This window comes from Phyllopteryx taeniolatus, chromosome 17, assembly GCF_024500385.1.
Source record: "Phyllopteryx taeniolatus isolate TA_2022b chromosome 17, UOR_Ptae_1.2, whole genome shotgun sequence".
Lineage (NCBI taxonomy): Eukaryota > Metazoa > Chordata > Actinopteri > Syngnathiformes > Syngnathidae > Phyllopteryx > Phyllopteryx taeniolatus.
Window position 1 is genome coordinate 14,265,764 of NC_084518.1, and position 22,433 is coordinate 14,288,196.

A 22,433-nucleotide genomic window follows, 5' to 3' on the forward strand; every position below is an offset into this window, starting at 1 on the left:
CGCCTAAAATGGAGAAGAACATAAGAATAAAAGAATACAGAAAGGAAGTTACGTGAAGTGAGCGAAGTCATCTTGTTTGTACATTTTACTATTAATTATGATGAATTTCTTTTTACACTGAGATGCGTGAGGAGTATCAATGATGCAATATACAGTATAAACCATGGTTACAGTAATTTCTCGTGTATAATGTGAATTATATTCCCCAAAAACTTGTCAAGTCAATAGTGCGCATTATACATAGCTATAGGGGCAAATGGGAAAAAACTTTCAGAATTTATAAATGTATGCCGCCATCTAGTGGTTATGAAAAAGCTGTACACTTTGATGCTACTTTGATGCCACCGCCACCTAGTGGTTTTAAAAAAAGTGTAGCCTACACTTTCATTCCAATATGACAGGGGTACGTACGTATGACTGCATACACGTGTAGTTGTGCTCATAAGTTTACATACCCTGGTAGAATTTGTGAAATATTTGTATTTATTTTTTATTTTAAAATATGAATGATGACTGAACAACAACCATCATTCATTTCATTTTGGTTATGCTTTGTTTAATGATAATCCTTTTCTGAAATACTTGACCGTTTAATTTTAATCACATTAAAATAAAATTCTGCGATTGGCTGGCGACCAGTTCAGGGTGTACCCCGCCTCTCGCCCGAAGATTGCTGGGATAGGCTCCAGCACGCCCGCGACCCTAGTGAGGATAAGCGGAATGGAAGATGAATGAAAAAAATAAATAAAATGAAATGAAATGTTTCGCCTGGTCCTTCATGTTTTCGGAAATTCTGCCTTGGTAATCAAACATATGACCACAACTGTAACTGTGTGTTTTCTAATTTACTAAATAAAAGTAGGACTGTGAATTTCAAAATAAGAGCAAGTAAGTTAAAAAAGGATTAAGTGTTCAAACCAAGTGCTTAACTTTAGAATAATTGTTTGGAAAAAAAACCTAACAAAATACAGATAATAATTCATATTTTGATCATATGGGTAGAAGCCAAATCATGCATTGTAAAAATGCATTATACATAGGTAGAAGGGTTTTCCAAAATTTTGAGGTCAACTTTGGGGGGTGTGTATTATACCTGGGTGCATATTATACACGGCTCCGAAACATACATGAGAAATTACGGTAACTTATTTTCACCCTTTTGAACTGTGAATGAAAAACAAAAAAGAAAGGGATATGAATCTGTTAAGTGTTAACTTATATTTACATACATTTGTATAACAGGCGAGGAACTTTAAATGTAACTTAAAACATGACCTACACAGTTACTAAATCTTAATGTTAGAAACAGGTTGACAGACTTTCCATTATTGGAAAAGCTTTTTTCGAAATCTGAACAAAATGGAAGTCTGAAATGGATTGTAGGTGTTGCATAAGGCGAATCTGCTTTTAAGACTATTAAGAAAATAACTTCTGTTTTTAACAGTGAACAAAATGCTTAGTTGCAGGTTCAGTGTGGCTTTTATTTGCCCTGAAGGGCTACTTTTCTGTAGGCAGCACAGTGGACTTGTGGGTAGCAGGTCAGCCTCACAATAGAAAGGTCCCTTGCATGTGTGGGGTTTCCTCCGGTTACAACAGCTTCCTCTCACATGTCAAAACCATACATGTTGTTAGGTTAATTTAAGACTCCAAATACTGCAAAGGGTAAATTTGAGTGTCTGTTTCAAAATCTAAACAAATTTGAGGCTGATCAGCATCCTGGAACAAGATTGTCTCATTTGGCAGCTATATGAGAGAGAACAAGTATTTAGAAAGCCCCCTCAGTAGGACGCAGCATAGTTCTACACCACCGCAACCATATTACTAAACATATTGCTAAATAATTTGCAGGCGTGCACGCTTTCCTGCTAAATGTCGAGTTGGCAGGAATGGTGTCGACCCGAACAGGTTGAACTGCTGGTTCGCGGTGTGCTCTTTAAATAGCAGCAAGTGCAGAGCAGTGCAGTGCAGTGCTGAGGCTCCATGTATTTATGATGAAGCTACTGACGTGGCCTACTTCTGGGTGACTGCTCAGGTCCCGGGCAGCTCCAGCACCTCCTCCTCTTCTGTCTACTGTTCACTTTTGCTCCATTTTTTTTTTACCCCCATTTCCAGTCTGACTGATTGCATAAATAAATATTATTGATACAAAAATTAACAAAATAAAAACACACTCCATCCATTTTCTGCAGCACTTGACTTTGGGTGAGAGAAGTTGGGTACACCCACTGGTAGCTAGTCCATTGCAGGTCACATTTAGATGAACAACCATTCACACCCACATTCACACGTAAATGGGAAATTTAGATTCAACCGAGCATTGCGTGTTTTTGGAACGTAAGAGGATGCTGAACCACCCTGGGAAAACCCACGAAAGCAAGGGGGAACATGAAAAATCCGTACAGAGAAGTTGTAACAGAGATTTGAACCTGATTATCATCACTGTGAGGCAAATAAGCTGACCACTAGGAGTGCTGCCGTAAAAAAATGAAAAGTAAGTTTATATTTAGTGATAAGATTAGTCTAAGTTTTCCTTTTTTCAAAGAGGACACGTAAAATTGACTTTTGAAAATTGTAGCACTTTTGACTAAAGAATGAATGTTATAGACATTTTTATTATTTATTCCATTAAGGTGGCACGCTCTAACCGACTGGTTAGAGCGTCTGCCTCACAGTTCTGAGGATCGGGGTTCAATGCCAGGCCCCGCCTGTGTGGAGTTTGCATGTTCTCCCTGTGCCTGCGTGGGTTTTCCTCCCACATCCCAAAAACATGCATGGTAGGTTAATTGAAGACTCTAAATTGCCCCGAGAATGTGAGTCTGAATGGTTGCTTGTTTATGTGTGCCCTGCGATTGGTTGGCAACCAGTTCAGGGTGTACCCCGCCTCCTGCCTGATGATAGCTGGGATAGGCCCCGGCACTCCCGTGACCCTTGTGAGGATAAGTGGTTCAGAAAATGAATGGATGGATGGATATTTTATGAAGAAATCTGGGAACTTTTTTACATTGGTTTTTGGATTTTAAAAAAAAGAGATACATGCTTTTTGGTGTACAGCGGTGAAAGCTTAAAAAATATGAGAAACACCACACATTATAGTGCTCTTTTACACAAGTGAAATAATATAATGTACGTAATGTATTTCATTAGAAAATTTCATTTCCGTACAGTTTAATTCAAAAAGTGAAACTCATATACAAATACATATGGCACTTAAATAATTTTAAGAGAGACACTTCCAACTGAATTTCTGTTTTTAAAAATAATTTCAGTTGTTTCCTATGTACGGTAATATTCTAATTTGTCTAAGATGGCAAATTTGGATTTTATTAGCTGTAAGCTATAATCATGAGAAGACATATTTCTCTCTCTGTGTAGTGAATTTATATGATAAATAAGTCTCACTTGTTTCCATAAAATTCTAATTTATTGAGCTAGAGCTATACATACTGGACAGGTACACTGTGCATTATTATCTTTGGATCTGATTTTAGTGTACAGGACTACTGTATCTAATGGTTTGACGTGCCGTGTGCAATTGACTTCAACGAGCATTTAATTGCGTATGCTGACAAACAGCTGCAATTAAACATTAAAGTTAACGCATTCTAACAGCTTTAAGCACCATGCGATAGAAAACATATTGACATTTCTGCACAGAGGGAGGCGCTCCTGCTCACGTTACAGAGGCAGAAACTCCCCAGCGCTTTCCCCCGGTGCATTAAAATACTGTGCTACTTTCGGGAAGCCATTTTATATAATTTCTGGTCATTATGGGGATAATAGTAAAAAAATGCGGAGTATTATGCACAATGAGTGGTCCAATAGTGAGAATGACACACATACATACAGCCGTGAGGGCAGTGATGACACCAACCTGCTCTGTGCAAGAAGGGGCGGTGGGAGCGGCGATTGAGGTGGGATGGGAGAGGGGGGCGGGGCGGGGGGGGGGGGGGCTGTATCAGAACCGCGGACAGTTCTCTGGTAGATGCACGATGGTTTGCTTTGCTCACCTAAACGACAGTGAGATTTGTATTTTTTGGTGTGCAAAAATACATTTTTTTCTTAAAAGAGGCGGTGCGGTGATGTCATCGAGACACTGATGAGGTAAGATGAGTTTTGCCTCCTCTCTATCCTCATCCAGAACGAGTGAGCAGAACCTTTTGGACTCCTGTTTGGACCTTAAGTTTTTATGAGGAGTTTTCCTGTATGCTTCTGGAGCGGTTCTATACTGTTTTGTGCATTGTTTTTTTAATGCAACTGGATCTTTTTATTTTTTTTTTATTTTTATTTTTTTTTTAGTTCTGTTTGGGATGTGCCCACAAAAAACATTTAATATGCTCTGTGTAAGGCATATATGAGTGTTTTTTTCACTCCAAATATGGATCGAGGATGAGAGCATTTTCATGGAACTTTTGCCACTTATGTCCTTTTCGTAATCATATTTTAACAAGGTATAATATAAGGTGAGCAGCGTTTTTTTTTTCTTCCCATCACAATGGCGCTGAGCGTGAACTGCAGGACTAACCCCAAAGAGCAGACGTCGGTCCAGAACAGTGTCCCTGACGTCCTGGAGCTCAACGTGGGCGGCCAGGTGTACTACACGCGATACTGCACGCTGGTGAGTAGCCCGAGTTCCCTCCTCGCCAAGTTGTTCTCCAAAAAGGACGCCTCCAACGACTTAGCCCGAGACCCGAAAGGTCGCTACTTCATCGACCGCGACGGCTTCCTCTTCCGCTACGTGTTGGACTACCTGCGGGACAAGCAGGTCGTCCTCCCGGACCACTTCCCCGAGAAAGGTCGGTTGCGGAAGGAAGCGGAGTACTTCCAGCTGCCCGACTTGGTGAGGCTTCTCAGCCCGGAGGAGGTGAAGCAAAGCCCGGATGACTTGTTCCACAGCGACTACGAGGACGGCTCCCAGGGGAGCGAGTCGCGCCACTGCCCGCCGCCCTCGCTCGTCCCCGCGGACAGGAAGAGCGGCTTCGTCACGGTGGGCTACCGGGGCTCGTGCACCGTGGCCCGCGAGGCTCAGACCGACGCCAAGTTCCGCCGCGTGCCCCGCATCCTCATCTGCGGCCGAGTGGCCCTGGCCAAAGAGGTCTTCGGGGAGACCCTGAACGAGAGCCGGGACCCGAACCGGACCCCGGAGCGGTACACGTCCCGCTTCTATCTCAAGTTCAGGCACCTGGAGAGGGCCTTCGACATGCTGTCCGAGTGCGGCTTCCACATGGTGGCGTGCAACTCGTCCGTCGCGGCCTCGTTTGTCAGCCAGCACACTGAGGACAAGTTCTGGTCCAGCTACACCGAATACGTCTTCTACCGTAAGTCGTCGACAAGGGGCGCCAGTGGGGTCTGCTTCTATGTTATACACGTCTGTCCTTTTGGGTTGGACCTGCTTCCCTATAGTCTAACCCGTCACTTTGGACTGAACCTCCTCCTGTACAATACAAGTTTGGTGCTTTTGGCTTGGACCTTTAACGCAAGTTTGGTCCTGTAGGTTTACCTGGTTCTGAAAAGCCTAATACAAGTTTATCACTGTTGGGTTGGACCCAGTTTGATGGTCTAATTGATCCCTTTTGACTGGACTTGGTTCTATTGAACACAATTATAGGGTTTTAGGTTTGGAACTAGTTGAGTATCTTGTACCTTAATACATGTCAGGTTATTTTGGGCTTGGATCCTTTCGTATATCCTAACATAAGTTAAGTCCTGGTTCTGTATAACTCAGCCAACGTGTTGTCATTATGGAATAGACGGGGTTCTGTATAGTCAATATACTGTGACCATTTGGAGTTGGACCTGGTTCTGTACAGTATACCAAAAGTTTGATTCTGGTTCTGCAGGGCTTAGCACAAGTGTGGCTGTTTTGGGTAGGAGCGGGTTCTGAATACCTGAACACAAATGTGGTCCTGACTTTAAATGTCAGTAAAATTGTGGTTCTATTTGGCTGGAGCTGGTTTTGTATAGGGGTCATTGGGGTTTGTACCTGGTTCTGTTTTGTCAAACTTAAGTTTGGTTCTGTTCATTTGGAGATGGTACTGGTTCTGTATAGCCAAACCCAGGTCTGATCCTTCATGATCTAACTGGCTCCTTTGGACTGGACCTGGTTCTGTATATCCTAATACAATTCTTGGCTCGTTTAGGTTGGACCTGGTTCTGTATGGCCAAACCCAATTCTGTGTTATATTTATATAGTCATTGCATTCATTTCATGTGTTCGGGATAGGCTCTTTTTCCTTTTCTAGCAACTCTTTCTGGCTCCGGCTCTCCTGCTGGCACCCTTCCACATTTTGGCAGAGAACTAAGACAACCGACCGTGAAGAGAGTGCCGCAACGTTCACCGGTCCATAAGACTTAATGGCGCGACACACTAATCCACATCCACGGATCTTCCCGGCAGATAATTTATGTTGCGCTTTAATACCGGACATCATGAAGATGTCTGGGTTTTTTGGGGGAGGGTGGAGGGTGTACGGGGGTGTGATGCATTTGTATAGAAGTTCTTAAGCATCGTGTCAATTATTCACTGAAGGGGATTTAATGATCTTGGGAACAATCCTCTAAATTAGTAGTAAACCTTAGTTATTAGTGAATGAGTGTATTACATTACAAATCAGAATCAGAAGCATATTTATTTTGCCAAGTATGTCAAAAACACACAAGGAATTTGTCTCTGGTAGTTGGAGCCGCTCTAGTACGACAACAGACAGTCAATTGACAGAGAATACTTTTGGGACATAAAGACATTGAGAAAAACAGTCACTGAGCAATAAAAGGTTGCTAGTAATCTGGTAATGCCGGTACAATTATTATTATTTTTTTTACAACTGTGTCCAAAAACGTGCAGAGTCCTCTAGCAATTAGAGCAGTTTGAATGACTAATAGAGCAATAGTCCGGTTAAATGACCATTGTGCAAAGGGCGCCGAGACTTCAAGAAATGTATGCAGTTTCAAGTGACTATTAGTGCGATAATCTGGGACAATGTCGATTGTGCAAATGGTGCAGATGCTACTCAGGCACATGAGTGGCCAGTATTGGTCAACAACAGATTACAGGCAAATGCACGTCACTTTACGCGGAGGATAGAGACCGAGCCCTGGCGAATAGCGAAAAAAAAAAAAACGCCTGGACTAGTATACCACAAACTATTACCCCAAACCATGTAACATTTTGAAACTTGCCTTACAAAAACATAACCCTTGAAAATGAATGGCTTACAGATGATTTGATTTAAAAAGCACACATGCTGCAAATATTCTCCATCACTTCCGAATTTAGCTCCTCCCTGACAAACAGTGCAAAGATCTTAAAAATCCCAATGTTCACTTCCGCATACTTCCTTGAAACCAATTAGTACTTTCCTACTAGCCAGGGCTTTGGAGCCATCTTGTGTCATTTTAGGTGTTACAGAAAGAGCACAAAGAGTATGCTGAGAGCTGCGATTATTTATGTAAAATGTAGTTTACTTTCATAATAATCTTGCCAAAAGTGGTGGAAAAAACAGGTTAAGCTGATAAAACAAACAAGCAAAAAATGCAGGCAGGCAGAAAGTTCACACTCACCTCTCTCTGCTCTGTTCTTCCCATAATAGGGGAATTAGGTTTTTTTTTTTCTTTAGAAGGCAAAATGACCACAGACTGACAGGGTGGAATGTGATATTGTGGAACACACAATACAAATTATAAAAAAATATATGAAAACACAAATTAAAACCTCTGATACCATTGATATCGATTTATATTAAGAGATAACTTTAATCAAATCTAAGCAATAATGACGGTTTGCCTTTAAATTGCCAATATGTCTCTTTGAAAGTGAATATTTGCCATGGGGCCATCATTTAAAGTACATGTGTCAAACTCAAGGCCCGGGGGCCAAATCTGGCCCACCAAGTCATTTCATGTGACCCGCGAAAGCAAATCATTATTATTATTATTGCGCAAATTCTCATAAAATAACAAATAGTAGCGTTGAGGCATTGCAAGCATTTTCTATTTATGGTAACTTGAACAAGTTGAACAAACTATTATCCTTGACTTTTTATTTCAAAACTAGGTATCCATCAAGGCGGCACGGTGGCCGACAAGTTAGAGCGTCAGCCTCACAGTTCTGAGGACTGGCGTTCAATTCCCGGCCCCGCCTGTGTGGAGTTTGCATGTTCTCCCCGTGTCTGCGTGGGTTTCCTCCCACATCCCAAAAACATGCATTAATTGGAAACTCTAAATTGCCCGTAGGTGTAACTGTGAGTGCGAATGGTTGTTTGTTTCTATGTGCCCTGCGATTGGCTGGCAACCAGTTCAGGGTGTAACCTGCCTCCTGCCGGATGATAGCTGGGATAGGCTCCAGCACGCCCGCGACCCTAGTGAGGAGAAGCGGCTCAGAAAATGGATGGATGGATGGAGGTATCCATTAATTTGCTGTGTGTATGTAATAATGAGGTGACTAAACATTTGTATGGTTTCACAGTCAACGGCCCTCTGAGGGAAACCGTGACTACAATGTGGCCCGTGACAAAAATGAGTTTGACACACCTGATTTAAAGGGACATCTGAGGAAAAAAACCAAAAAAATTACAACTGAAAAAAACATTTTACAAGCATTATTTTGTGTTCCTCTTAGAAGACCACAACCTATGATCAAACATTTTCATATAAACATTTCACTTATTTTAAGTATAGTATTAAAATTCTTTTCATGAGACAGAAAAGGTACCGATAGCTACAAAGGACCCAAATAGGTGCTTTTGTCCATCGTGAATGAACGTGCTGACTATTGTTGCCACCATGATGGTGATCAATGTGTGAAGGCAACTATCATGCCATCCATTCGTAATAGTGTAAGAACATTGCCTCTTTGAGGGCCTCAACAGGCCTGAAAATTCAGGAATTCCTGCAAGCGCGTTTCCGGGTGAAAATTATGAACACACGCCTCCCAAACTCATGAAGTTACATTAGAAAGTTAAAAAAAACAGAAAACAAAAAAACTCATCCCTGTCGATCATAACAGGACACACGAAAAAGATAAATTTTCATTACTGATCAGGAACTTGGCCATTTTGGTTTGAAGCAGCCATTTTGGGTTAATTCCATTCCACTTTCTAAGGAATTCAACCAAATGAGCCCCAATCAGAAGCAAATAGACAGATGGGCAACGCTAAATTGTCCATCCATCCGTTTTCAACACCGCTTATCCTGGTTAGGGTCGTGGGGCGCTGGAGCCTATCCCAGCTGACTTTGGGCGAAAGGTGGACTACACCCTGAACTGGTCGCCAGTCAGTTGCAGGGCACATATAGACACGGACAACCATTCAAAACTCACATTCACACCGTCACTGAGTGAGAACTGAACCCATGCTGCAGGCACCAAAGTCAGGAGAGTGTACCACTAAACCATCAGTGACTAAATTGTGAATATTGTTTTTAAGCTATCTGATATGGGCAGAGAATGTCAAAGTTTTACGATAATTTTCAGCATTTACCATAAAAAAGAGGGTATGAAGGAGCCTGTTCTTCACTGCTTACAGCTTTAGTTATCCCTTAGGCCCTTTGCGGCCCCAAACCTGACAACAACAGGCTAAAAACATTTGGCAGTTTTCGGCAGCAGCTATGCAAATTTTGAATTCTTATTCCATCCTCGCTCTGCAAGTCATTTCGGATTGCACAGCAAGGGGACGTTTCTGCTACTTTTAGCAAATGTAATGAAGTGGTGCTCCTCTTTCATATTCATAGGAAAACCGTTTTGCAGATCAAAAAGGGAGGCTGTTATTTTGGTGCCTTGTTCTCCAGATGTCTGCCAAGTAAAATAGGTACGGGCAGAGACACAAACACGCTAATTTATGTTCTGACACAAATAGCTGCATTTGAATACAAAATCTTTTGCGTAGCCATACATTAAAGACTGTGTTTGTAGGACAGGCTGCTGGTTAGAACCCCTTGAGCTGTCCTTTAGCTTTTACCATAAGGAGGTGCGCTCTTTTCATCTTGTTGCCATGCCTTACACCGCTTCCCAATCCAGATCTCAGTATGCAGCAAGATAGCGCTGGCTGCTTTTAGATGCTTCACTGCTTTCTTTTGCAACCCTTCTGCTTCGTATTCATGTTTTTTGTCTGCATGCTTGTACATCTTTATTCATCTTCATTCAACCTTCATTTCTACATCAGTCGCATTTGAGCTAGTTTGTCCAGCAGTTGGTTCCTGAATGGCGTGACGGAAACGGGGGTAGCTGTGGATGAGCGTTGGAGAATACGGCTTTTGAGTCTCGGGCCATCTGCTCTCCATCGGGTAAGACTTAATTCATAGTCTTCTTATGTCACAAAATTTACAACTCTGATGAATAAGGGCTAGTTTGGACCATCTCCTTCCTGTAGACCAGGGTCTGGCGAAACTTTTTTTTTTTCCAACTCAAATCAGGACTTTGTCCTGAACTTTCGTCCCCGGGACCCCATACTTCCTAAAATACATCATGTATTTCTATAATGTCACCATATAATACAGTATACATAAAGTAAAGAACACAAAAGATATGATTCTTTTACAATAAAAATGGCATTAAAAGCCCTTTGCTAAGAAAGGGTGTGGCTGCTTGATGGTCAATAATATTGATTACAGGTATTTCACTGTGACGATTGATGACACAATAAAAATGTGAAAAGCCCGATTTAAGACATTAGCCAATGACTGAATAGGTTTTTGGAAATCACAAATTCTAATTGTATATGATGATGCCTAAGAAAATAAGTAATTGAGCACTATTTGTACATCACATCAGATCAGGGCAATGTGTAGGTACCATGCAAATACCGGCCCTCCTTTGTGGAGTTTGCAGGTACTCCAGGTTGGTCCCCTGTTCCAAAAACATGCATGTTAGGTAAACTGAAGACTCTAAATTGTCCATAGGTGTGAATTGTAGTGTAAACTGTTGTTTGTTTATACTGTGTGTACCCTTGCAATTGGTTGGCGACCAGTCCATGATGTAACCTGCCTCTTGCCCAGAGTCAGCTGGGATAGGTTCCAGCTCACATGCAACCTTAATGACTACAAGCACTATAAAAAATGGACAGAAGAATGTTTTTAGACAAAGAAATGTAATAACCTGTTCTGAATGAGCTGCACACTTCAATTGTTAGAACCTGTTGAGAAATGGCGGTGCTATACAAAAGCTACGACATTTGAAGACAAATTGTCTGTTCCACGAGATCTTTGGTTATTTTCCAGGTATCTGAAGTAGATGTGCTTAAGGAAGCTTGAGCAACAAGCTTTTTAGAGAGACAGTCACAGTTGATCCTTAATTATTCCCAGTTTTATACCTTTCAGCTTTATTCAGGACCTCCGTTATCTTTGTCAGTCCCCTTTTTTAGTTATCTTCTTCCGCTCTCACAATGTTTGTGACTGTTCAAAATGCCGCTCAACCCCTAGAGGGCAGACAGGCGTATTCATCAATGTGTTGCATGGCTGGTCTGACTTATAATTTATCATCTCGACTGACAGTCGGTTCAGCCGTGTTCACTGCGGGGCCTGACAGGACTGAACCAATGGATACCAACAACAAAACATTCCTTCAGCTGCCAGAAAAATGTTTTAGTCTGTAAGTTGATATGTGAGATACAAGCTTTATTCTCACTGCGGCAACACATGAATGGTCTTTGGAAACGACTGTTTAAATATGCAAAGCAAATATGCCAGCTCGCCACTATTTGAAATGTATTTTTTTTGTATAAAATCCAACAAAATTATCATAGTCATAGCAAGTTAATGTTCTAAACATTTTAGGTATGGTGACAATGCTTTAGGATAAAGCAGTTGGTACCGTTTATGTCAATATGTATTTTATAGTTGATACAGAGTCTAGAGTCTTTGGTGAAATTCCTTTCACAGGGTAGTACAGGGTGTTTGGAAAGTCACTGTGCAGTTATATTTTTATTAATAGACATATTTCAATCTAGTTGGCCACCTGATGTCGACTCGAGTCTCCGCTGGAGACTAGCCGGGTCACCAGAAAAAGGTTCAACACCACTAAATGTCAGAGCACTGCAACCAATCATCATTAAAATTTATGTGGACAGCTATACTTATGCCCACTTCTGTCTCTAAAAATGTCAGAACGATGTCCCCGATATTTAGTATTTTATGGATGATAAAAAGTTTTCCTCATTATAGAGGACTGGTATCTGTGTTCAGGTGGAAACTTTGTGACACGTCGCCCCTGCATTTGAGAGTTTGACAGCAGAAGAAAAGAATACTTTGGCCAAGCCTTGAAAACCCAGAAAAAATGATCACTTAAAAATGTAAGATAAGAGCCAACGATGAAGCGCAATATAGTGGGGGAACACTCATTGATTGATTGTTCATTTCTCCCTTGACTGATCAAGGACATTTCTCGTCTTTTCATGTAGGTAAGTGACCAAACTCAAATTCGTGTGATCCCTCCCTGACCCTAGTGGCTGACGACATTAGCCGTGGCAGTCCCACGCTGCAGGCCTGTAGCAAGTAATTAGTTGACGAGCAGACAGGCCGTGACAGCTCTGAGGAGAGTCTTGATAGGTACAGCTGCTACGCTGGCCTCATCTCAGAGGGGGAGCTTAACGCTCCACACCGCAACTCTGCATTATTCAGGCTACGAGGAAGAGCGGGGAAAACATCGCTCCTCTTGCAAATGCTACTGCTGCGGTGGCTACAGGTTCCGCCGTGCTGCTACAACAAGAGCAAACAATTATCCTCATAGTACCGCAACTACTTGTCTAATCTAAGTTTTACTGCTCTGGAACCATTACTAGCAGAACACTGTGATGCTTTATAGGGGATGGAAAAATATTTGGTAACATTTGCAGGGGTTCAAAATGATCTTATAAAGCAGTAGAGCCATGGGACTGATACTATCCAATCAGTAAAACAATGCAACATACTGTCTCTGTGTGTTAACCCTGTGTTTGACTGGAAATCAGTCCAGGGATAGTCTGGGATAGACCTTAGCCAACTCTCAACTCGAAATGAGTGGTTGTAGCAGACCACAGTATATCCTTTCTATTTAAGGTACTGCTGTACCATAAGATTTGCTTTATATTATAAGGTCAGGTAAACCGTAAGCTGTCCTTTGAATGGCACTGGATCAATGAGGAAAATAATTCATCAAAATTGCAGACAGAGATAACATTTTTGGCCCATGTCGAGAGCCTAAATCCGGTAATCTTCTTCTTTTCCTTTTGGCTTGTACAAAATTTTAATGTGATCCATATACAGTAAAACTGTGACCTGTGTTCTGAACATAAATATCTCGGATGGCTATTAAGCCAATGTATCTCCTGGGCTACTCTGGCGGGATACAATAATGGCTATACAAGACGGACGGATGGATAATAATGAGAATTAATGCTCAACCCCCATGGCCGAGAAAGAATTCGGTAGTTTTGCGTTTGATGGCAGTTGTTGAAACCTCACTGCCATGCCTTGACTGCTAGCAATGGCGACTTTAATTTTTTTCTCGATTTAGGATTGGACATCTGTGTATTACTGTATACAGGAAGTCCTCGGTTTACGATGGCGTTCCTGTCATGAAGACAAAAACCGGAACACACACCCATGACAATTCCATTCATACGGCGGCGACGTAACCTGAAATTGTATTCAAATACAACTGTCTATTACTCACCTTTCGGTTGACTGCTTTCTTTAGTAGTACAGCATCCCTAAAAAGATCTAATGGTCTTAAGCCATTAAAAAAACATTCACATAAGCATTAATTAGCAGCAATCCATTGGTAGTTTTTACTTGAAATATACATTATAGATTATACTGTATATCCCCACATCTGCTTCGAGATGCAGGTAATGATTCATGCAGCACTTAACCTATCACAGGTGTTAAACTTAAGGCTAGATCCAGCTTGCCACATCATTTCATATGGACCGTTAAAGCAAACGGTGTGTCTACTGGATAATAGTTTTACAAGTTGTATGAATTGTTATGTCTGTTCCGAAATTAGCATAAAATGGCAAAGCTACACACTGTTTTGATCTAACATTTATTCAACATAAAACTAATTTTTTTTTTGTTAAGATTTCAATTTGGACTGCAGTGTGTCCTTGACAGGGAGGGTTTCTGTTTCGATTAAGGGAACAACATAACCCAAATTCGAATGAAAGTCGAAATGCGCCGTAGTCTACCACTAAACTACGCTAATGCAGTAGTACAGTCGTAATTATTGTAAATATTTGCATGAAAAACACTTCTAGACCATGAATGTGAAAAAAAATTCAACTGAAAAGCAGTAAGTACGGAAGCAATGAAGCGTGCCTTCTTGTGGTGCGTGACAACGTATTGTTACGCTACAGGGCAAACTAGCTAATCGCGCGTTCGTCACCTCAAAATGTCCTATGACTAGACCATCGTATTCCAAAGACCCCCTGTACATGGTTCAATTTTGGTAGCCATTGTACAAAATCTCAACAAGAGAAGTTTGTCTTTGAAGGACCCCTGGAAACGGTCAAAATCACTCTAAAATGGCCACTTCACACCAAGATGACAGACTTCCTGTCTCTTCTCCGGGATGGGTTTTTGAGATTTTCTTCTCCTTATAGTTGCGCCTACCAACGTTCATGTTGCTAAGTGACACTGGCTTTGGGGGTTGAGTTATCTTTGGCCCAAGAATAATAACGATGACGAAACAAAGCTATGACCAGAGAACTTTCGCACTGCATGCTCTAGTCCCAATAACGGAAGAAGGTCTTGTAATGTTCTCTGATAATTGTCTCGGGTTGTCATGTCCAAGTATTTCAATGAGTGTCTTCTGGTAGGTTATGAATGAATGGAAAGAAAAGGTTAAGCAATTAAAGGCAAGGGCAAAACTATAAATGCAATAAGACTGAAGGAAAGAAGGGGGTTCAATAAATGACTATGGTTTTTCAGGTGCTGCAATTAGCTTACATTACATACTTTCTAATATTATCTTGCATTTCTATTGATGTTTTTCATTGATTTCTGCATGCAAGGTCACTGCAGTGGCGTGTGAAGATGCAGCTTCAGGAAAGTCAGCCATGGACTACAATGATGAACAAAAAATGGTTCAGGCCAAGTAGGTCATACGGAGAGAAGATTTTTTTTGTCTTGGCTCCTCTTGACATTCTCCCCTGGAAGCTTAGTGTAGCTAGGTAGTGTAGATTCCCATAATCCCCGCAACCTGGAGGATACGTGCAGCTGCAGAGATCTGGAGGGGAGAGGAGCGAGAGTCAACAACAAGCTTCCCCCTTAAGCCCTGGGTGACTCGCTCCTGTGCTCGCCATCCATCAGCCTCTTTTCTCCTAATCTTTTGACTCTTGACACTATTCTCTCTAAGGTGGTCGCCGCGCTTCCTCTTTCGGGGCCCTAAGAGAGGCTATTACGAGGGGGCGTCCAAGTGTGGAGCGCTTGTGGAGGAGCAGCCAAATGCATCCAAGCTTAAGCGACTCTGCTATGTGCTGGACATTAGGTGTACAGCGCAAACCTTCTGAAATACAAATTTTGATGCAGGGGAAGCCATTTACCAGAGAAAAATGACAGAATAGACTTTGGATGTACACACTGATTTTTCACAATCGATTTTGCAAAATGTGAGTGACCCCACGCATGACGATGAAAAACTCGACAAGCGTTTTCTTGTTAAGAGTGTGTGGTGCTCTGTTAGTCATCTCGAATACACCACACATGATAAGAGCAATAAGATCACCATTGCTGATTTTTTTTTCTCATCATGTGTGAGGTCTCTCAGTCAAAAAGTTAAGATGTTAAAATTTGTTGTAGGTGGTACTAGGCTTTATACAGTACATTAAAAACACATTTTTCTATCAGTGGTTCTTCGGGGGCCATACAACACTTCTGGATGACAATTGAACAAATATTTGTATGATATATTAGGAGTATATATGGGTTCAATGTTTATTTTTTTTTTTGTAACAGTTCTTCTGAGGTTTGTTTTGTTTTTGAATTTCACGGCGGGTTGGCTCAAATACTCTCGTGGGCCACCGGAGCATTGAAGAGACACAAATTAGGAAGCATGGAGAAGTGTGAGGAAACATGTACTCGAACATAACCATCAAAGTCCTAACGTAGCTTGTCTGCTACGCATCAAGCCAACATATAGAATCTGGTTCCATGTGTGTTTTTAGTGCGGCTCGAAACTTTTAACAGCTAAACTTTTGCCTGGTGAAACAGCTGGTCAGTCTTCAGACAATTAGTACTCCAACTTCAAGATCCCCCCCCCCCCCCCCCCCCACACCCAGTTTGATCGCATCTCAAATCACTACCGTTTCCTCATTAGAATCCTGCATTGTCACTCACGCAGCAGTGTCCCACTGCTTGAACAGGCATATGGCTGTGTGTTCATTCTACAGTGGGTTATAGCTTCGCGGTCCATGAGCATATCAGCAGCGTTTCATTTGCAAGTCTTTATGTCCCTTAACAAACCGAGGGGCACTAATGTGGCAACTCCAGAGGAAATTAACTCCAGGGGAAATTATCTCCAAAGGAAATGGCTGGAACCAGTCATCTTGATGGTTCATGTAAATATATAATGGCTTTTTTTCTTATTAGGAGCTCGAGCAATGGCTTTTAATGTATTTGTTTTCATCATGGCCATCCTTTATAAGACACTTATCAACATTATTTTAGAAATTCAAACGTTTATTACCAGAAGACTATAGGGGCACATTAAAAGTTGTTTCATACGTTTCTGACGTTTTGGAAAAATAAATTTCTTAGTGGGTAGAAATCACATTTCTAGTGTGTGATAGTGAAATTTTGATTACCCAATTACATTACCGTTGTTTCTCAATAGGAATGACATTTGACTGCCTTTCCGAAATTGACAGTGAGCAAAGTTAAAATAGTTATCCATCCATCCATTTTCAGTAGCACTAGGGTTGCGGGTGAGCTAAAGCATATCCCAGCAGAATTTGGATGAGAGGCGCGGGTACGTCCTGGAATGGTCGCCAGACAATCTCATGACACATAATAGACAAACAACCAGTCACACCTCTGGACAATTTAGTCTTCAATGAACCTAAAGTGCATGTTTTTGGAATGTGGGATGGACGCCACAAAGAAAGCATAGAGATTTGAACCCAGAATTCAGAAATGTGAGGCAGATGAGCTAATCACTAATGCTCCGTGCTGCCATCCATCCATCCATTTTCTGAGCCGCTTCTCCTCACTAGGGTCGCGGGCGTGCTGGAGCCTATCCCAGCTGTCATCGGGCAGGAGGCGGGGTACACCCTAAACTGGTTGCCAGCCAATCGCAGGGCACATAGAAACAAACAACCATTCGCACTCACAGTCATGCCAATTTAGAGTCTCCAATTAATGCATGTTTTTGGGATGTGGGAGGAAACCGGAGTGCCCGGAGAAAACCCACGCAGGCACGGGGAGAACATGCAAACTCCACACAGGCGGGGCCGGGGATTGAACCCGTTTCCTCAGAACTCTGAGGCTGACGCTCTAACCAGTCGGCCACCGTACCACCTGCCTTAAAATATTATGTTAAAATAGTTATATCTTGAAATACTTTTTTTTTCCAAATCTCTGAATATTCAAGCTCCTGTTTCAATACCAGTAAACCTTTTACACTGGCTTTAACACATAGGCGGGATGTTACCTGTGTGTAAGGGAACGCCGCAATGAGGGAATAGGGGCTTGAAGTTTCAGACTCGATACCTTTTACTCTGCCTGTAAAAGCAGGCATTTTACTGCGTTTTTTGCTCCTGTGTATAAAAGGCATGCACACGGAATATCTAGTCACACAAATATTCCATCTTTCGAAGGTGTTTCATAAAAGTGTGACTAATTTAACTTAGAAATGCATAAATAGCTGACATTTCATTTACTGTATGTTGAGCACTGTACACAGGAAAGTAAGCGTGATGTCACTCGTACTATCACAAACACGCTCAATGGAGACAAACTCATTCACGTCTTGCTGATGAAAAATGACAAGGAAAATATGATTTGGATGGAGCAGGTATGGATTCAGTCTGAACCGATGGCAGTGATATACACAGCAGAGCACACCGAAGAGGTAGTCCGTCTTTATCTGTTTAACTGTGATTTCGACTGGAGACGCCTTTAAGCGATCGAAGAGGATTTAAACGGCTGAATGAATCAGAGAGAGTTCGCTGTCCACCTCACTGGTGAGTAAGCAGGAACCTATCCCAGCAGGCTGTGGACAAGAGGCGAGGTAAGCTCTGGACTGGTCGCAGAGCCAATCGCAGAGCAAATATAGACAAACAACCATCCACACTCACATTCACAACTATCGACAATTTAGAGTTTATCAAGTTATGAGCCGTCGCTTGTTTGATCATTTTGCGATGTGCTGTGAGCAGAAATTTGACTTAGGAAGCTTCACATATGCCATTGCTTGAGTGAACTGGAAAAAAAAGGAAAACAAAATTAAGGTTTTGGAATGCCCTCGCATGTGGGCAAGGAGAGCCACTGTTGCCGATCCACTTTCAGCCATTTACTGAATTAGACCAGTAGTCAAACACACAAATGCAAAATGAAAACATTGGCAATGAGCAGACCCTCACACTGAAATAACCAACTAACAAATACAACCCAAAAATACACTTTATCACTAGTTTATTTCTGAACATGCGCATATGATTAAATTAAGAACGAACTAGAAGTGTCACAATTAATCAAAAACTAGTCGATCATTAAGTTAATCGTAACTATTTTGATAATCGATTTGATCATTTAGAGCCATTGTTTATCTTAAAATTGTCCTATTCCTCTGATTTCAGCCTTTCAAGAGTAAATATTGGAAAACAATGATTAAAATATTTGCCCATTTTTTGACATGTTGCTGACAAAACCAGTAACTGAATCATAATCAAGTTATGAGAAAAAAAATAATCGTTTCATCTGTTACAAAAATAATGGCTATTTACAGCTGTAGTATGAATATTTAATGTAATTGACATGTACAACCCCAATTCCAATGAAGTTGGAAACTTAAACATAAATAAAAACAGAATACAATGATTTGAAAATCATGTTCAACCTATATTTAATTGAATACACTACAAATACAAGATATTTAATGTTCAAACTGATTAACGTTATTGTTTTAGGAAATAATCATTAACTTAGAATTTTATGGCTGCAGCACGTTCCAAAAAAGCTGGGATGTTTACCACTGTGTTACATAACCTGTATGTACCTTTCAGCATTAATGGTGCCTTCACAGATGTGTAAGTTACCCATGCCATTGGCACTAACACAGCCCCATACCATCACAGATGCTGGCTTTTGAACTTTGCATCCATAACAGTCCGGATGGTTCTTTTCCTCTTTGGCCCGGAGGACACGACATCCACAATTTCCAAAAACAATTTGAAATGTGGACTCGTCGGACCACAGAACACTTTTCCACTTTGCATCAGTCCATTTTAGAAGAGCTCGTGCCCAGAGAAGCCGGTGGCGTTTCTGGGTGTTGTTGATAAATGGCTTTGGTTTGCATAGTAGAGTTTCAAGTTGCACTTACGGATGTAACGCAGAACTGTATTTACTGACACTGGTTTTCTGAAGTGTTCCTGAGCCCATGTGGTGATATCCTTTTCACATTGATGTAGGTTTTTGATGCAGTGCCACCTGAGGGATCGAAGGTCACGGGCATTCAGTGTTGGTTTTCGGCCTTGCCGCTTACATGCAGTGATTTCTCCAGATTCTCTGAACCTTTTGATGATATTATGGACCGTAGATGATGAAATCCCTAAATTCCTTGCAATTGTCCGTTGAGGAACATTGTCCTTAAACTGTTCGACTATTTTCTCACGCACTTGTTCACGAAGAGGTGAACCTCACCCCATCTATGCTTGTGAATGACTGAGCAATTCAGGGAAGCTCCTTTTATACCCAATCATGGCACCCACCTGTTCCCAATTTGCCTGTTCACCTGTGGGATGTTCCAAACAGGTGTTTGATGAGCATTCCTCAACTTTCTCAGTCTTTTTTGCCACCTGTGCCAGCTTTTTTGGAATGTGTTGCAGCCATAAAATTCCAAGTTAATGATTATTTGCTAGAAACAATAACGTTAATCAGTTTGAACATTAAATATCTTGTCTTTGTAGTGTATTCAATTAAATATAGGTTGAACATGATTTGCAAATCATTGTATTCTGTTTTTATTTATGTTTAACACAACGTCCCAACTTCATTGGTTGTAGTTGAACCTTAAGCAGCCTCAGAAGTTTATATCAAACTATTAGCCCTTTCTTCGCATTAATCAGTCCCCAAGAAGTACTGTAGCTCTCAGGCTCAAAAAGGTTTGTGAGTACATCACTCCCACTCGTGATATCGTGTAATTGTTGTTTATTTGGTTTCGTTTCATCATTAAACAATACAAATAATAATAATAACAATAATCTGTAAATAAAAAGTACTAGGGAAAAAAAGTTTTGTCAATAAACTTTAATGCCAAATATATAGCAATTATTCGATTAACTGATTAAATAATCGATAGAATAATCGATTCTAAAAAAATATTCAATACTGACAGCCCTAGTTACGAGGTCAGTCACGGAACGAATTAAACTCTGATACACTTTTGGAGGTCTGTCACTCAATATTTATTCTATTCAGTACAGAGTAAAGGCCTGAATATCTTTGTGGAACAAGATGAGAGTACAAAGTATAAAAATGAGTATCTATATAAGAGTTTGAAACGAGATGGCGTCCGCGTGTCACGTTTAATCATTTCAATTTGAAGAGTTTTGCGGCAGGGCGACTGTCTTCTGTCGCCTCGGGACGATGATTTGTCACCAACGCCAACGACTATCCGCCATCGTCCCGTCTCGGCGGCTGTTTGTTATTCGCCGTGTAATGAATTATTGAGTGCTGCTCACCGAGGACTGTCCGGACGGCTAAGCCGTCTCGCGGAGGGCGTTGCTGCTTGTTTGTAAACGTGATGGGCTACTTACATGCACACATGCTTGCTGTATAATACAGCGAAGGATGATTTACTGGGCTGAGAAGCTACACTTGCAACCCCGCTGATGGGAGATGTGTTGTCAAAATGGGAGCCAATGGCATAAACACATGGCTATGCACACACAAACAAATTCAGATGAGATCGGACAGTTGCATCTAGCCTTGGAGACGCAGCAATATTAAGCCGGCCAAATCTTTGAAGTGATTGGTGAACTTCGTGTGTCCAGTGAGCAGTTTTGTACTTGTAGATGTGATCATTTTGCATGCATGTGTTGTTATGTGCCGGGAGGCAAATGGAGCACAACGATTATCAGCATCCATCAACTCAGGAAGCCATTTAGCCAATTAAAATGCATCCAGGCTGACATTTGGATGCAACAGTCCCTGTTAATTATCAAGGTTTTCTCTTTCGTGCATCACAGTGGGATCAGTGTAATAATGGAGTTGTCTCATAATATAATGACCTTGAAGAGCAATTGGCATTTATCTTGATTAGGGCCCAGTGCATGTACGTGTGGACTGTACAATTATTGGAGTGTGTGTCTGTGCTGCATAGAAAGGACACTAGCCTTGTTCAGGTCACACTTTTGTCATTTCACCCAATAACAGCAACTGTCTGTCACCCTGCGCCATTCCACTTCCACTGCCTCTGACAAACACCTGCTGGACAAAACATTAGGTACTCCTGTACAATTCAATACGAGGGCTGTATCGTGAGATAATAATGCTCAGTTTTGATTGAACCTGTCAGAGAGGTATTGATTTTGCAATAATTTTATTGTTGCAGTATCACACAGGTGTCAAACTCAAAGCCAGATCTAGCCCTTCATTGTCATTTTATGTGGTTCGTGAAGGCTTGCCACAATTTTTCAAAACTAGCCATAAATATTATAACCCAATATATGTATAAAAAAGCATACACACTCCTGTTCAAAAGATAAAAATGAGACAAGATAAATCAACAACAACCCAGTGTTACCAACTAAGCTGCAGTATTATATAGGTCACTTATTTAGTGACATTTCTGACCCCTTTAGTGATTATTTTTCCCAAAAAGTGACTAACTTTAAATATTATTATTTTTTAATGTTAATAATCTTTCAGGGTGTTCAGCCTTTTGATTTGTTCCGTTTTCAAATTCATTTTCCCCATTGCATTTTTTTGAATATAATTAATATGGTTAAGGATTTAACCCTTCACCATCATAATATAAAATGGAGCTTCATTTTTCTGCCATACTGATTATAATCCAAATCTGGAGAATAATCATTAATGGCAATCCAATGATGCTAATGTCTCCTCACCACACAGAAGCTCGGCTGGCATGTATTCATTAAGTGTGCGCCACACCTTGCGTAACACATTAAAATGGCACACTGTGATCTTTGAGAGGAATTAACATTTAAAAGATGTAGTGGAAAGATGATGTGTACAGAAGTGGAGCAACAAAGGATGAACGCACACACACACACACACACACTCAC

The 22,433-nt window shown here is 41.2% G+C and overlaps 1 protein-coding gene across 1 annotated transcript in view; it reads left to right on the forward strand.

Moving 5' to 3' along the window:
- The first annotated feature begins 3,979 nt into the window (after nucleotides 1–3,979).
- kctd16b (potassium channel tetramerization domain containing 16b) overlaps nucleotides 3,980–22,433 on the forward strand; it is a 99,716-nt gene continuing 81,262 nt past the window's right edge. The window contains exon 1 of the mRNA XM_061752354.1: nucleotides 3,980–5,315. Within this exon, the coding sequence (XP_061608338.1) occupies nucleotides 4,493–5,315 (823 nt within the window). The 5' untranslated portion in view covers nucleotides 3,980–4,492. The remainder of the gene's footprint in view (nucleotides 5,316–22,433) is intronic.